This window comes from Patiria miniata, unplaced genomic scaffold (genome assembly GCF_015706575.1).
Source record: "Patiria miniata isolate m_02_andy unplaced genomic scaffold, ASM1570657v1 HiC_scaffold_1, whole genome shotgun sequence".
NCBI lineage: Eukaryota > Metazoa > Echinodermata > Asteroidea > Valvatida > Asterinidae > Patiria > Patiria miniata.
Window position 1 is genome coordinate 32,098,494 of NW_024037047.1, and position 16,458 is coordinate 32,114,951.

The following is a 16,458-nucleotide window of genomic DNA, read 5'->3' on the forward strand; positions in this document are numbered from 1 at the left end:
TACAGGTAAGTTGAGTGAAGTAGACTGTTATTGTTACAAACTGCAAAATCTTTGCATAGATTTTCATTTTGATTGGTTGTGACCATGATCATGTGACCACAGATATATAACACTTTACCAGAGAGACTTAGATGTTAGGACGCCTGATTTGAGAGCATGGAAATTGAATTGAATCACACACAAAAACATGAAAATCAAAGCACTTATGTTCATTTTCCTTCTTTGAATACCACATATTTATATTGACTACCTCACCTCTAACTGTGGCATAGTATGTGTGTCCATTCTGTAATCTCAAGTTGTGTACGATAACGCTGTTAGTGATTCCTACACGAGTGAATTCTATCACGTCACTGCCACTTCGCATCGAACCTGCAACATATAACAATTGTATATAACATTACAAAAAAAACAAAAAAACAAAACAAGTGCGACTGCACAGTAAGCTCTGGCCGTCTTGCATGAAAGTCTTGCATGAAATGATACAATTACACATTATACTGACTTGATCGTGATTGTCAAATGAAATAAGGATTTCCTATTTCATGAAAGTCTTGCATGGAATGATACAATTACAAACTTGGTGGTGATTGTCAATTGAAATAAGAATTTCTCATTTTGTTTTAAGTCACAATGCAAATAATGGTGACCTCAAAAAAATCAGACATGGAGACATTTCATAACTGACCTCTGGTGATCTTCAAGGGGTCAGTGAACTTTGCGTAACCTAGTTATTGATTGTAAGGGGATTTACTATTCAAAACGCCATTTTTTATTACCCATATCTAAATTTTGGGTATTCTTGCCATCGTATGAAGTTTCATATTTGACCTCTGGTGACCCTGCGAGGTCTCTGAACTATGTGCAATCTGATTGCCGTTATTGATCATCTTCAATCTTGCAAATGCCATTTTTTTCATGACCGAAAAAATCTGATCAGAGCAAAAGGAGAGTATTTTAATAATTATTCTACAACATGTCAGGAAGTCATGACCTCTTACCTCAATTTTCCTATTTATAAGGGAAAAAAAACCCCGAAAGAATATAAACGACATATCGGACAAGCATCACTCTCTTACAGTCACCATTGGGCTGGGCAAAAAGGTTCAAAAGTGGCTTTTCAAGTCCATCTGGATACAGTAGGGTGTAATAAGTACACAAGAGTGAATATTGCTTGACATATGTACATTGTCCATTATCAAACAGACCAACAGTTTTCTATTCGAATCTCATCATATTGCGCCTGCTAAAAAAACAAATGAGAAATGAGGTCAGAGGTCACTCAACTTTGTTTGTGGGGTCTAAATTCATAACATGACTGTAAACTAATAGGTGCAATACCGTTCTTTGGCACGTTTGACGCTTAGGTCACGAAAAAAATGGCGTTTTGACGAATAAATATGATAAATAACGGCAACTAAGATATACAAAGTTCATTGACCTCTCATAGGTCACCAGGGTCAAATATGAAATGCCTCCATATATCTGATATTTTTCTTCATGGCATGAAGAACCACCATGCGAAGTTTCATGCTTTTATCACAATTTGCACAATCATTTAGCATTTTGGGGCTATGCCGCACCACTATAATGCAACTGTATCCTCACTCCAAGCCCTCCAACTAGCTCCTCAAGTGTATATATACAATGTCACGAATTGTTACACACAATTTTTGTCAAATCATGTGTTGAATGTCATTTTTTTTGGGGGGGGGGGCAGTTTAATTTGGTAATTACAGCTTTGTGGGTGAGTTAGGGGGTTCGTTTTGGTCATTTGGCCGACCGACCGTTCGACCGACCGACCGACCGACACCCAAGTGAGATGTTAAAGCTCTGTCGCCAGAGCTTCAAAAGAATTAACAAAATTTGTACTTGGATAATTAAACCCAAGATGAAATCGGCTGTTTGAATAAAATCTAAAAATTGGATTTACAACCACGAAACGCTGGTATGTAGTTTCACATAAGTTTATCATCATATTCCCAGCCATAAAACACTTCAATGAGACCTTGGTTATTTTTTTTCTACTATACAAACTGTTTACTGATGACTGGTAGAAAAGATGTAAATTGCACTCGCAAATCGCAATACAATCTTACCGTTTTCATCAAAATCATTGAAATATAATAAATAAAAATGATTTAAAAGGTACACAAAATGTTTTAAAAATCAGACTTCTGAAAAGTTTCATCTCTGTTAAACTGGATCATAAAAGTTTATCAGTGATCTCTGGACAATCTATATCGAAGTTTAAAATCACAGCGGCACTAGCAGATATACACAATGGAATAATGTAAGATTTACAGATTCTCAAAAATACAGAAACGAAACGATTGTGGATGGTTGTTCCTACCAATGGCATATTCATAGTACTTGACCCCTGAGTGATGACTAGCCAAACCATGTTCCTCAATGTCAATGAAGGACTCCCACTGTAGGACTAACTCTGAGCTGGAACTCTGTCAAAAACACACAAACATGGAAAGGTAAGGTTCAAAATCAAAGAAAAACCCTCACATCTTCTTCAAAACCTATTTCAAAACAATGGACAGTGTTTAAATGATACTTATATTGATACCTAACACTTTGTCAAATGTGATGATAATGTCAGCAGTGAGAAAATATTAGTGAAAAAGTGAGAAAGGTGGATTTCCTGGATACTGCAAAACACAAATGTGAAACCAAAAAACCCAAAGAAATTACTTGATAGGTTTGATGCTGGTTCCATCCAATCCAAAGAGAGCCAGGGGTCGGTGGGGTCGTATCTATGACAACACCATCGCTACAGCTGGACACAGCAGGCAACAGTTCATTCCAAAGCTCATGCTCTAATGTCACTTCATCAGCATGGATGCAAATGCGATAACGCTTGCCATGATGTAGAACCAAATCAAGAACGTTGACAAACTCTTTATCTACGAGATATACAAGTGTATCAGAACTATCATTTTTCGCTTCAAGGAATAGTCAAGTTGCAGCAAAGATAAATTTGCTTTTCCATTAGTTTCCACACCGTTTACTTTCAAAAACAAATGTTTTCTTGGGCTTATTTATCTTTTTCATGGGTCCATTTTATAAAAATGCACGGTTTCACTGATTTAAATTTCCTACCTGTATTCCCACAGGCAATCCTTTTTAAGTGATCACAAGGATACTGCAGACCATCATCCAAGTTTCCAAATGATCCGGTGTCCTCAATGGCTGCCCAGACGTAGGCTCTATGACGTAATGTGGGCCAGACTGCGGATAATGAGGACGTAGACGAGATGTAGTTCTTTTCTGGTTCCGGCCACACTGCATTCTGCTCCATGCTGACTTCATCTGTTTAAAAAGAAAAACATTTACAGGTTGTTTTTGTGTTATTCAAACTTTGGCCCAATCTACTGTTAGGTGCAATGGGTGGATTTGTGTTATCACTCTATCAAACAAAATTGCATTTGCACATTGGTGAATCCCCTTAAGAAATCTCATCTGTACTTCTCTTTCTAAAATCAATCCTCCTGAGCCATGAATAAGAAACAGTGATCGACCGACGGCACAATCGATGGGTAGCACATTTTATTTTGAAGTGCGCTGTATGCCCTTTTTAAATGCTCCCCAAACCGAGTAAATAATTTTCTGATGAACATGTAGTTGGATATGTGAGTCAGAGATTGTTAATTTTAAAGACATTCTTAAATGTTCACTTTGGAATTTCCAAGATTTATTCAAGTGCACCACATTACGGATCAACATTTGGCCAAACGTACGGATGCTACCGTTTTTGAATTTCGGCCAAAATCTCAGGACACTGAAATTATTTACAAGGGTTCAACAGCAACTTTTATCAAGGTAATAGTACCAGTATTTAACTGAATGAATTTGAAGTTTGTCAACTAAGAGGTTTGTCAACACTGCACAAGGAAATTCGGGGGAAACGTCAAAATTGCGCCACGTTGGAGGACTGCGGATTTACTGTAGAGCATGATCATCGGTAAATAAGTAGGCAACTGCTGCAAGTCATATCCTCACTTTAAAACACCAAATTAAATTAGAGCTATGTCTGTTTCATGAACAGAGAATAGGGCTTTTCCGCGAAATGATTTTTGTATGAGATCGTGCTTATTTTGTCAGGCAAATGATGAATGTAATACAAGAACAAAGTTTCGTGACTTATTTGCTCTTGGCAAACCTTGCAGTTCCCTAGATGTATGCATTTGGAAGAGACTTTACATTAGGCCAAAAAAAGAAATTGTTCATGTTTCCAGTTTTCTACCTAACCTTTTCTGACAGTCCCTATACCCTCTTTTTTATGGGGAAAATGAGATACCCAAAACCATCAATTTCTACCTTCTACCGTCGACTACAAACAGTCGCCTCCATATGATCATAAACACACACAAAAATGGCCCCGTAAATATAATTCCCTGCGTACCTACCCTATTTTCGAATGCTATGTAATCGGACGCAGAAATATTTTTTGGCCTTACCTATGATGACGTAATCATGACATCACCTCAATGTAAACCTTTGCCACATGTCTATTTAAACCTATACCCTGTCTATGTACATGCCAACTTTCAACCCAATTGGTCTTGCTTTTTTATAGGTTCTTAGAAACTGCACATATGACTTATGACATCACAACAACGTTACATGAGTCACGATGACACACGACGTCACATGACCCCTTACATGACCGGAAGGAAGGGTCACGTGATTTGGCACATACGACATAAAATGAAGATCCTGGATTATTCTGTCAATTCCCGAAAAAGTCAAGTTCAGGTCTCTCACGGTTGAATTTATATTGATTGTCAAAGATCAAATCTATTAATCTTTAACGTGACGTCACGTGACCCACGATGACGTCATCATGACGTCACACTTTTGGACACAGCTTTGCTATAGGAACTATGTCTATGGTTACTTTGAATGCTGTAGAACGTCCATGGGGTAGGGGATAGAACAAAAAGAAAGGCTTTCCCGCAGTATGCGAAAAAGCCAATAAAAACAACTATTCATTTTGCCCACCGAATATCTACTTCAGGACAGCAGAAAGCCCCAAGGGATGTTAACATGTACTTACGATCAGCATCGATGACAGTATGGGGGACAATCAGCTTCACGTTATCACAGTCCACAATCTCAGTGCTAGCGATGGATGACAGACCAGCCTTATTGTAGCCTCTCACTGATAACTGCAGACAGACATCTAGGTCTAAGGATCCACTGTGAGATGCTGTAAAGCGAGCCTGTTCAGCAAGACATGCAAGACTTAAGGTTGGGTAGTGAAACATTTTGTGTTAAAGTGCCCATGCAATGGAATTTGTTCAATGCAATCTTTGGAAATGCACCTATTTAACCCTATTTTCCATTTTCGTTTGCAATGTTCACCGGTATTTTGGTGCCTTTTTATGCTAAATGTGTATTTCCATATTAATAAGGAAAAGTGTGAAAAAAACTTCAATATTACAACTATTTTGGGACCAAAAGTTGCTAAATGTTTATCTTTTGTTTGGAGATTCGTTCACAACTTGAACAGCAAACCCCTAAGCTGAACAGTGAATTCTTTAAATGACACAGCACCCCAGCTGTCCGGAAAACAAACAAACAAAACAAACAAACACCCAACACCCCAAAAAACAAACCAACAAACAAACAAACAAACACCCCAACACCCCCACAAACAAACAAACACCCCAACACCCCAACAAAACACCAAACAAGCAAACAAACACCCCAACAAACACCCCAACAAACAAACAAACTTCATCTAATTACTATCAAAATAATTCAATTTTGTGAGCATGCACCATGGTTTCCTTTAACAGATTCAACTAGGATGGCTGCATCAGCTATTATAGATATTTTCTTCTTCTTCGTGTTCAGCAAATCTCTGCAAATCCCTGTTACTTACCACGTCCCCAGTCACCACCAAATCTTGGATTCTTGTCCACTGACTCAGCAAGGCCCCATCGCTGCCATCCTCAGCAATGCTCCACTCATAGAAATCCATCAGTTCCCGCGGGTCGTCATGACGGACGTAATCGTGGGCAAAAGGCTGAAAGACCACACGGATCTCCGTCCCGCCTTGCGTAATTCAACGTTGCTGACTGTGACCTGACCGACCTCAGGAGGTTGGGATAATACCCAGAATCCATCAGTGACGACGGGTTGGAAGCAAACGCTAACGTGGCAAAACTGAACCTACCAAATAAATTGAAATATTGAAACCAATAAATTCAAACATTTGCATTTTTCAAGTAATCTCACACTTCACATAAATAGAGTTTGCCATGCCCGACCATAATAATGACGTTTAAGCGATCGAACATTGCAATGATGTTTCACCAAGGACGTAAATCCCGGGGGGATTCGATGATATATCCCCCGTCCACTTGAACAGGGGGCGGTGTGGGGGTATTGGTGGGATAGGCCATGAGATCATCCACCCGTCAACACCCCCCCCCCCCCATATCTTTGCGATGAGACACAGTGGTAAGAAAGTTTTAAATGCACCATTTTGATGTAAGGGCAAGGGATGTGAGCACACAAATTCGCATAAGATAAGCATTTTTCCTTAAACAGCGCGCCCAGCGTCATGTAGTGTCAAGCCCCCCCCCCCCCTCGAATTTTCACACAGGGCAATTTTGGAATTTTGCCGTACACTCATCCCCCTCCCACCATACTTGCCAACACCGATTTAAGCCACTTTGTTTCACAATGACAATTTTAGACTCTTACCTTTGATCTGTAATGACCTCCACCATGCAACCCTAGTCCAGCTCCAACATGTTGGAATGCCATGCCAAGATCTTGATCATCAACCACTGGGATCCACTCCATCGTAGTGTTCTTATCATCTGTGGGAAATAATATAAAAGACACCAGGTAAAAACAGTAGATTGTAGTGGTTCTTTTGTCTAGATTATAAATTGCCTTGAACTTCACAACGTTATCAATAATTTGATAATTCAAATTAATTCTTTTGGATCTACATTCTTAAGCTCTCCCAGATTCCCTTAAAATATAACAAAGTACATAACCAACACTATAAAATCAAAGCAGTAAGGATAACACGTCTGTGGTAAAACTCAGTTGCAAATGATTTCCGGTTTACCAAGATATATTTCAATTTCTTGTTCGACTGCCCAGACGACATCAGTCACAAAGGGTTGTAGCACCTGAGGGATGGTCCAACGGGCTGAAATGTCTGAGGTAGAAGACTGGTAAGTGATGTCATCCTCACAGGGTTGATGAGCAGCAGATGAGTGGTGGGATAATCCTGAAGGCACAGTCGCTGCAAGAAGGAGTCAAGGACTCTGGGTAAAGGATACTTCAGAAGGACGTTGAGGGATGGTCTAACGAGATGAGATGAGTTTGGTAAATCAGGTAAGATATTTCATCCTGACAGGGTAGAGAAGGTAACAGATCAGTAATGAGATAATCCTTATAGCACAGATATTGCAAGAAGGAGGCAAGAAACTGTGAGTAAAGAGGGATGTTGAGGGATGGTCTAAAGAGCACAGTTGGGTGAGGTAGAAGACTGGTAAGTGAGGTCATCCTGACAGAGTGGATAAGCAACAGGTGACGAGATAATCCTGAGGCACAGAAACTGCATGAAGGAGGCAAGAAACTGTGAGTAAAGATGATAGTTAGTTGTGAGGGATGTGGGGGATGAGCTGTCCGAGTTACAGGACTTGTGGGCGATGTCATCCTGACAGGGTTGATGAATACATTAGTGATAGACAATCCTGGAGGCAAAGACACTGCAAGAAGGACGCAAAACTGTGGATTAAAAGATAGTTGAGATGGATGTTGAGAGACAGTATAACAAGCTGAGATGCATGGTTGAAAACTGGTAGATGATGTCATCCTGAAAGGATTGAACAACAACAAATGAGTGATTCGACAATGGCAAAGACAAAGCAAGAAGGAGACAAAAACTGTGAATGACAACAGAACGATCTAAAGAGGGTTCAACATACCCAGATGGTTATTCAACATCAGGGACAGAGAAATACATTTAGCATTATTAAAAAAGGATCAGAGAAAGATATCATATCAAGCTCAAAGGCTCGAGTAAATGTTAGCCAACGTAAGATACTTGAATCCTTTCAGCATGAATGTCACACCACAGAAATATAAACCATGGGTCTTACTTGCATTTTGATCGCAGCCCAGTCCATCTTTGATCACAGCTCCCTCCAGTGCCTGACCCTCCTGAATGACTTTGACACCGTCTGAAGTAACATTGACACTACCAGCCTCAGAGTTAGCACGGATGGTCACATAATAAGTCTAGCAGTAATACAAGAAATACCTCAATGAATACGGAAAACAGAAACAAACAAAAAATGGCATAATGAAATGTCAGTGGCTCTTGCAAGATAATACAAAATAACACCAGAGCCAAGTTCATTCAGCCATTTTAAGCAATTTCAATGTTTTCAAATATTTTGAATTCGTTTTCCAATTACCATCAGCGGAATGAGATCTAGTCCATCCAGTCGATAGAAGGTTGCATTGCCGACATCAATGAAACCATCGCTGACATCAGAAGCATCTCCTTCTGATCCGATTGCGATCTCATAGTTGATATCAAGATGAGGATGCTCAAAACCAAACCAACGAGCTGAGATGCTTGTGTTGCTCTTCTGAACATCAATGTCTTTGGCCATCTGTTCGGGAGACATTTTTGTTTACTATTAGACAATATGCTGGCAGTCAGTAACAGGAAATGAATAAGATTCCTATTTTTTTTTTGTTTTCAGGTTGATATCATTTCAGTAGATGCTATAGCTCCATTAATTGGTTTTAAGTGGTCACTACCAACAAACCACACATTTCTATGTTACCAAGGACTGCCACAATATTCCTAATAGCATTGTAACTAAATTATCAGGTAATGCGTAATTGTCAGTGCATACAAAAGAAAAAATATAATCATTTGAAGTTGCGTTTGAGGTGTTCTTAAGACATTTTTAGAGATAGGTTAGTGATAAATATGATTTGAACTAATGCAACAATGAGAAAGAAAAACACTCACAATTTAGTAAAGAATGGCGAAAAGTAGCTTTGAATTGGTCATAATTACCCCTAAATCCACAGGCACTTCTTCCCAAGGGGGTGCAACATCCAAAACGACACCCAGAGATGGTAACTGCACGATGTGTCTATAAACAGATGAGGTCCCCACTGTAGCTAACCCAGCACCATTCTGTGCTCTGACTGACACATAGTACTCATGATCACCATGGAGATGCCAGTCTAGGTCATCCAATGAGAATGCAGCACATGATGCTCGGGACAAACACGGACCGATTTTGTAGGCTTTCTCCTTCTGGAAATCAAGAGTTTCCGTGCCACCTGGGCTACTCCCTAGAGCAAAGCCAAAAGAAAAATTTCAAAGATTTTTTTTTTAAATGGTTGTTGCACTCCTGATTTTAAACACAATTGTTTTTAATGAAAAAGAATGAAACTGCAGCAAACTAATTACTAAAAGGCAAAATGAAAGGGCTACAGAAAAATAAAAACTTTAAATGTTACATTTAGTACAAATAACAGTCGAGGAATATTCTGTTAAAATGGGTGAAGGTACGCACAGATCAAAGTCCAGCACGCATGATAGGAATCTTAGGTCAGTTTTTCTATCAGACTTTAACACTATACGATGAACCTGCCACTTCAATTAATTTTTGTTTCAATACATGTCAGTAACAAATGTTGATACTGTAAATTATATGGCCAAAAACAATAAAAAAACAAGCGATTACGAAAATTAGTTAACTTAATAAGTCACTTAAATTCAATTGACTGTTGAATCACTATTGTAAACTCCTCATCATGGACTCTGTGCATGAACAGTATATGGCGATTTGTGACCACTTTCGAAAGTCCCAGTGGACTGTACACACCACATGACTAACGAGTACACGTGACCAATTGTATTCTGAATACACACAAACACAAAGCAACAGGCGTTGTTAGCAATGCGTTTGAATGTCCCTCCCGATGGTCTCCCCAAACTCTCTCTCTCTCTCTCTCTTTCTTACCGTTGAGGGTGGGCTTGTGCACAAAACCCGTAGCTACTCAATTGTTATCCTCCAAGTGGATTGAGATACACCACAGAGATACTAGTCAGACACTTTGGCCAATAGTCAACGTTGACTAACTAACCGATGGTGACTAGGTATCAGCAATCATGCACTCATCCTCCACATGGACAAAGACACGCCCAACAAATACGGGCGGGGCACTTTTGACCAATAATCAACACTAGCTAGGTTTGATTGACTCACCAATGTAAACTTGTTATCTCAGGCTGGTATCCTCAGCATTAATGAAGCCACCTTCTTCACATTCAGCAATCAAGCACTCATCCTCCATATGGACAGAGACACGCCCAACAAACATGGGTGGGGCACTTCAAACTAATAATCAACACTATTTAGGTTTGATTGACTTAACAATGGCAACTTGGTATCTCAGGCTGGGATTCTCATCATCGATGAAACCATCATCTCCCAATTCAGCAATCAAGTATTCATCCTCCACACGGACAGAGACACGCCCAACAAACATGGGTGGGGCACTTTGGGCCAATAACCAAGACTATCTAGGTTTGATTGACTCACCGATGGCAACTTGGTTTATCAGGCTGGTATCCTCATTATCGATGAAGCCACAATCTTCCCATGCAGTAATCAAGCATCATCCTCCACACGGACAGAGAAAATGGCCCAACAAACATGGGCGGGGCACTTTTGACCAATAATCAATACTATAATCAATGAGTCGAGAGGTCACTGCACTTCTGAAAGTCTACCTCATTGGACCAACGTATCCCATCATGCACTGCACAAACTTGAGGAGCAGAGGAATCTACCGTTATCTGTGATTCATCAGCAATAAGGATTTGAATTCAGTTGATTATTTGGATTGCATTATTAAGTTATTTGGAATTTCGGATTTTTCGTTGAATATTCATACCTTGATTGTCTCAGTAGTTGCTAGTCTTGCCTGGTTGGTCACCGTCAGGGTGATGTAGTAATCATAGTCATGGGTACCAATGTGCATTGTTGGGTGGAAACCATGTAGTCTATTGCGAAACAATCACGAATTGGGACACACATACAGCTGACGGGATCACAATCCAATGGCCCAACAAACATGGGTGGGGCACTTTTGACCAATAATCAACGCTATGTTTTATTGACTCACCAATGACAACTTAGTATTTCAGGCTGGTGTCCTCATCAGCAATGAAGACACCTGCTCATTTAGCAATAAAATATCATCCTCCACATGGACAGAGACACGCCCAACAAACATGGGCGGGGCAATTTTGACATATAATCAACACTATCTAACTTTGCTTGACTCACCAATGGCAACTTAGTATTTCAGGCTGGTATCCTCATCAGAAATGAAGCAACCATCTCCTCATTTAGCAATCAAATATCATCCTCCACATGGGTAGAGACACGCCCAACAAACATGGGCGGGACACTTTGGAACAATAACCAACACTATCTAGTTTTGATTGACTTACCAATAGCAACTTTGTATCTCAGGCTGGCATCCTCATCATCAATGAAGCCATCATCTCCCCATTCAGCAATCAAGTATTCATTCTCCACATGGACAGAGACATGGCGAACAAACATGGGCGGGGCACTTTGGACCAATAACCAACACTATCTAGTTTTGATTGACTTACCAATAGCAACTTTGTATCTCAGGCTGGTATCCACATCATCAATGAAGCCATCATCCCCCCATTCGGCAATCAAGTATTCATCCTCCACATGGACAGAGACACGCCCAACAAACATGGGTGGAGTGGTATCCACTACTATTGGACCAATAACCTGCTTGCAAAGAAACAACAATTGAATAATTTATTGATGTACATTTTCTCCTCTCTTGATATATTTATGAATGCCTCAACCTATTTCTTTATGAGAGTCAAATCCATCTGAGGCATGACGAAGTAATTTAACACACAGCCTAATTCTTATGTACATTCAGTCCATTACACACCTTTGATGTAGATAACTGAGCCTTGTTGATGGCCTTCAGAACCAGAAAGAACACAGCTCCATGGCTAATATGTGGATGGTACATCACAAAGTGATCATGAGATGATGTTGACATGAAGGTCACCAGGTCAGGGCTCGGATTTGAGGGGTCACTGCTCAGACCTATCTCATAGTCATAGATGGAGCTCTCTATATCCTCTCCAGTCCATGAGATGGTCACCTGTCATTGATAAATGACATTAATACCATCTGTAGCGGCTAAATGTTAATTTTGTTTTGGTTCTTATCGTAGTTTATTTCCAGGTGTTTTCTATATTTGTAATTTGTAAGCACTCGTACCTTTGATTGCAAATAGGTTTCTTGCGGTTACATGTTACTGGAGTTTCTGTACCTTCACTAGAGCGCCCTATGTTGAGATGGCATATTAATGAGGTAAAAGGTGGACTTCTTCATGATTCCGATTATTCGTAAATGATTAACGTGTCTGTGATTCTTAGGTCCACAATGTTATAGATTCGGATTCCAACACAATCGGTTATCTATAATGATTCATTCAAGGTAAAATTTATTGTATTTTGATTCATTTGATAACTTTATTTGCACCTTTCTTTTATTAAAGTTTTCATGTATTTCGGACAAATAACTTACATGTCAAGTGCAGGCTCAAACACATTAGGTTGATCAATACTGGTGAATGATTTGTTATGTTTTCCTTTTAATTGTTACTAAAATTAAGTAGTATAATGTCTGTAATTACAGTGAACCACCACCACCACCACTACTTTCTGATCACTTTCACCAATTATTAATGGCCCAAGCAGACATGTTAAGGTGATGTGGGTTCAGACAAGGGACCGAATAAAGCACTTATGTAGTAAACGTTGTTTACATGGCTACATCGTCGAAAAGCTACATCTAATGGCATTTGTCGTTCTCAAATCTCTGTCTCATACAGTACTACAAGGCAATGCTTCGTATGGACTATATTTTCATAAACCTCATCCTCATGGTATGTGAATGTTACATCAGAGAACTTAAACACTTTCATTGTGAACTGTCCTTTAAACATCCAGATATATGTAAATGTCCACCTGGAGCCAATAAGGAGGTTTCGCAAGCGAACGGATACGCTTACACTTACGTTTAGCTATCCGTATCCGTTTTTTACTTACGTGTAGCGAGCGAGATATGCGTGTCGTCTGCACGTTTAGCGGATAGTGAGTGGCGTTTGACGTCATACGTGCAGACGACACGCATATCTCGCTCGCTACACGTAAGTAAAAAACGGATACGGATAGCTAAACGTATTTGTAAGCGTATCCGTTCGCTTGCGAAACCTCCCTATTGTCTTGGAGCTGTTCACCACAGTATTTGGTTCAGATTAGATTTTATTTGCTTAGCAACACAAGTACATTACCATCCAAACTGTCACGCAATTAGTATTGCTATTGAGTGGTTCTCAGCAAACAGATTTCTAGGCTTAACTGCTCCATGAGTTTAGGCCCTGAACAGAGGTACGTACGTGTTTGTCCGTTGGAAGGAAGAACTTCTGCTCAATGGGTGAAATCCACAGACAGCGTACGTCTCCCTCTAGTATTGCTGAAAAGTCACTGCTGCCAGCTATCTCAGGATAAACTGACAAATCATCTATCAGAACAGCCATGGAACTGTGTGCAAGAAAACCCTAACTCACATGAATATACAGGGCTTTCATGTGAACTTATTAAGTATAATATTTCATGAACAGCACTTTGCAGAGGTACAATGAGAGGGGTAATTGCAGTAAACTTTAGTGCTGAAAGACATTTAAGCATTACAATCTTGAACACAGTTGGGTAGGTGACATAGCAAAGATAAGTGTTAAGCAGCATGAGTTTTATCGGAATGTTCAACTACTTCAGTCTCATGCAGTCTTGTTCCTACCTGCATTCAATGGACGCATTTGTTAGTTCCACCTTCCTGCGATGCTCATTGATGAACCACACCCGACCCTCAGCATCCTTGGCCAGGCCAGGCCACATCCGAGCATAGCTGATAGCAATCTGGGTCAGCTCTGGAGGGCTGGTATCAATCACGACACCGTCAGAGCAGACGGCCTTCGAGGGTTCCAGGGCACGGTTATAAGCGATGACAGTGATGTAGTACTGGCCAGGCGAGGGGGCTGTCCAACTGGCATGAGTGGAGGTTGTCCTCGTCATCTTAAAAATGATGAAATCATGTTAGTAAAAACAAGTTTTCTGAAAACCTGTGCCCAAAATTTAAAAGTGTTTATTTCTGAAAAAGAGGACTGATTTGTTAAGTTATCAGAAAGCGTTTGATTTAAGGTATAGTCCGTCATTTGTAATTTGTGCATTTTTTTCGTTTGAAGCAACAAACGTGCTCAAAATCTAAAGAAGGGTATTGAACAACTAAGCTGATAAAGTTTCAGCTCAGCTTCAGCTGTATATTCCGAGAAAAACAGCATTCTGGGATCTTTGTTTCAAATCAAAAGTTGCTGAATCATGTTTTGAATTTGGCCTGAATTCAGCTTCCGAGACACGTTCTCAATGAGCCGATTGCAGCTACGCGATGTCGTGCACTGATCCGACGAATAGAAACTGCGCGCGTGTGCTTCATGCCTATGCTTGCACGCGCTACGCTGCAAAACAAATCGAACTACTAATTTAAAGTACCTACGGTGCATCTTAAGAAGCACCGTTGGAAAGGCCTTCCTTTGTTGATTTCTTCAAAATGACAGCTTTCCAGAAAGAATAATTTCACAAAAATTACGCCAGTTACTTTATGGAAAGCTGCAAAAGATGGACTCCAGCTTTAACAGATTAACGTTTGTAAGTCACAGCTATGTGAATAACAATGGGATATTAAAAATTTGAGTATTGCTTGTATCAAGGACAAAACACCAACCCATATGCAACTTACATCATTGCTGACACTGCCGATTGTTGTATTGCCGGTCCAGCAGGAGTCATCAAACAGATACTGATAGAACTTGACCCCACTCTCCTTGTCAAAGAAGCCCTCCCAATGAGCTGAGAGGTCACTGCCCTCCTGAAAGTCTACCTCACTGGACCCAGGTATCCCATCATGCACCACACCAGTTTGAGGAGCAGAGGAATCCACCGTTACCTGTGATTCATCAGCAATAAGGATTTGAGTTCAATTGCTTATATGGATTGCATTATAAAAGTTATTTGGAATTTCTGATTTTTCTTTAAATATACCTACCTTGATTGTCTGAGTAGTAACTAGTTTTGCCTGGTTGGTCACCGTCAGGGTGATGTAGTAATCATAGTCATGGGTGCCAATGTGCATTGTTGGGTGGAAACCATAGTCTACTGCATAACAATCACCAATTGGGACACACATACAGCTGACGGGATCACAATCCTCATTGTCCTGTGTGGGAAAGCAAACAATCTAAACCTTCCCGCATCAAGCCAAAAATTACAATTGCAAAAAGAATGCAAGTCTGATGCAAAATACATCATTATAATATTAAGTAACTTTAAAGTTTTTCGTTCAAGACTTAGTTGTTTTACCGTATCGATTTTCCTGGCCGGCAATTTCTGACTGCCATGTTCCATCTCCGTGCCAGTGTGGTTATCAAAGAGAAGCCACTCGATGGTTCGTATACCACTGTGAATGTCATATGTCCTGAATTCAACACTGAGGAAGAAGAACGGAACACAGCCCTGAGATGAAAAGATGCCAAGTTTGTTTACACGCATGCTTTCCTATGGAAGCTTGTAAGTAGGCCCCTCATACCCACTTCACTCCCATCAGAGGGTACAAAGGTGAAAAAAGGTCAAGTCATTTCATCTCAGGAATATTAGAAAACTCAGTCGTTAAACTGCATCAGCTTACTCACGAATGAATACGAGCTTGTAAATCTGTGCAGAGCTGAATATGCTTTCAAATATGTTTGCGGGCTAAGAAAGTATTTTCTATTTTGCTAGGCATAGGTTTATCAATCACAGATCACCCTAGCATCACATGAAGAATAATAACATATAATTCCTACCTCATCTTATCCAGATCCTCTGAATTATGAACGGTTACATTCACCTCCCCATCCCGTACAAGCCAAAAGTTTTCAATAACAGGCGGGGATGAATCAGCATGGACCAACACACTGTCCCTCACAAAGTGACCAGCCAAATCCCTGGCCTCCACCCAGAACCGAATGGAATCACCATCCACAAGGGTCAGGTCATAGGTCGCCTGTGTGTCTGTGCCTTCACTACTCCAATGGTCTGAGTTGTCGTCACTCACGTTGACAGTGGTTCTGCCACCGCTGTGGTCGATGTCGTGTACGACGCGGAATTCTGTCACACCGAGGGCATTAGGGATGGCTGCACGGCCACGTTTTCCAAAGTTCTGATCATAATCTTGAGGAGAAATTGAGATAGGTGTAGCGTTGCGTTACAAGAGG

General features: G+C 40.3%; 1 protein-coding gene across 1 annotated transcript in view; it reads right to left on the minus strand.

Moving 5' to 3' along the window:
• The window catches only part of LOC119732908, a 60,512-nt gene that overhangs the window by 27,884 nt on the left and 16,170 nt on the right, over positions 1-16,458 (minus strand). Inside the window, 20 exon segments of the mRNA XM_038206496.1 lie at positions 256-372; positions 2,354-2,459; positions 2,704-2,915; positions 3,112-3,321; positions 5,069-5,234; positions 5,900-6,081; positions 6,084-6,189; positions 6,727-6,845; positions 7,103-7,282; positions 8,145-8,283; positions 8,463-8,663; positions 9,080-9,359; positions 11,701-11,855; positions 12,028-12,246; positions 13,549-13,693; positions 13,950-14,224; positions 14,946-15,152; positions 15,252-15,422; positions 15,566-15,692; positions 16,048-16,414. Coding sequence (XP_038062424.1) covers positions 256-372; positions 2,354-2,459; positions 2,704-2,915; positions 3,112-3,321; positions 5,069-5,234; positions 5,900-6,081; positions 6,084-6,189; positions 6,727-6,845; positions 7,103-7,282; positions 8,145-8,283; positions 8,463-8,663; positions 9,080-9,359; positions 11,701-11,855; positions 12,028-12,246; positions 13,549-13,693; positions 13,950-14,224; positions 14,946-15,152; positions 15,252-15,422; positions 15,566-15,692; positions 16,048-16,414 — 3,684 coding nt within the window.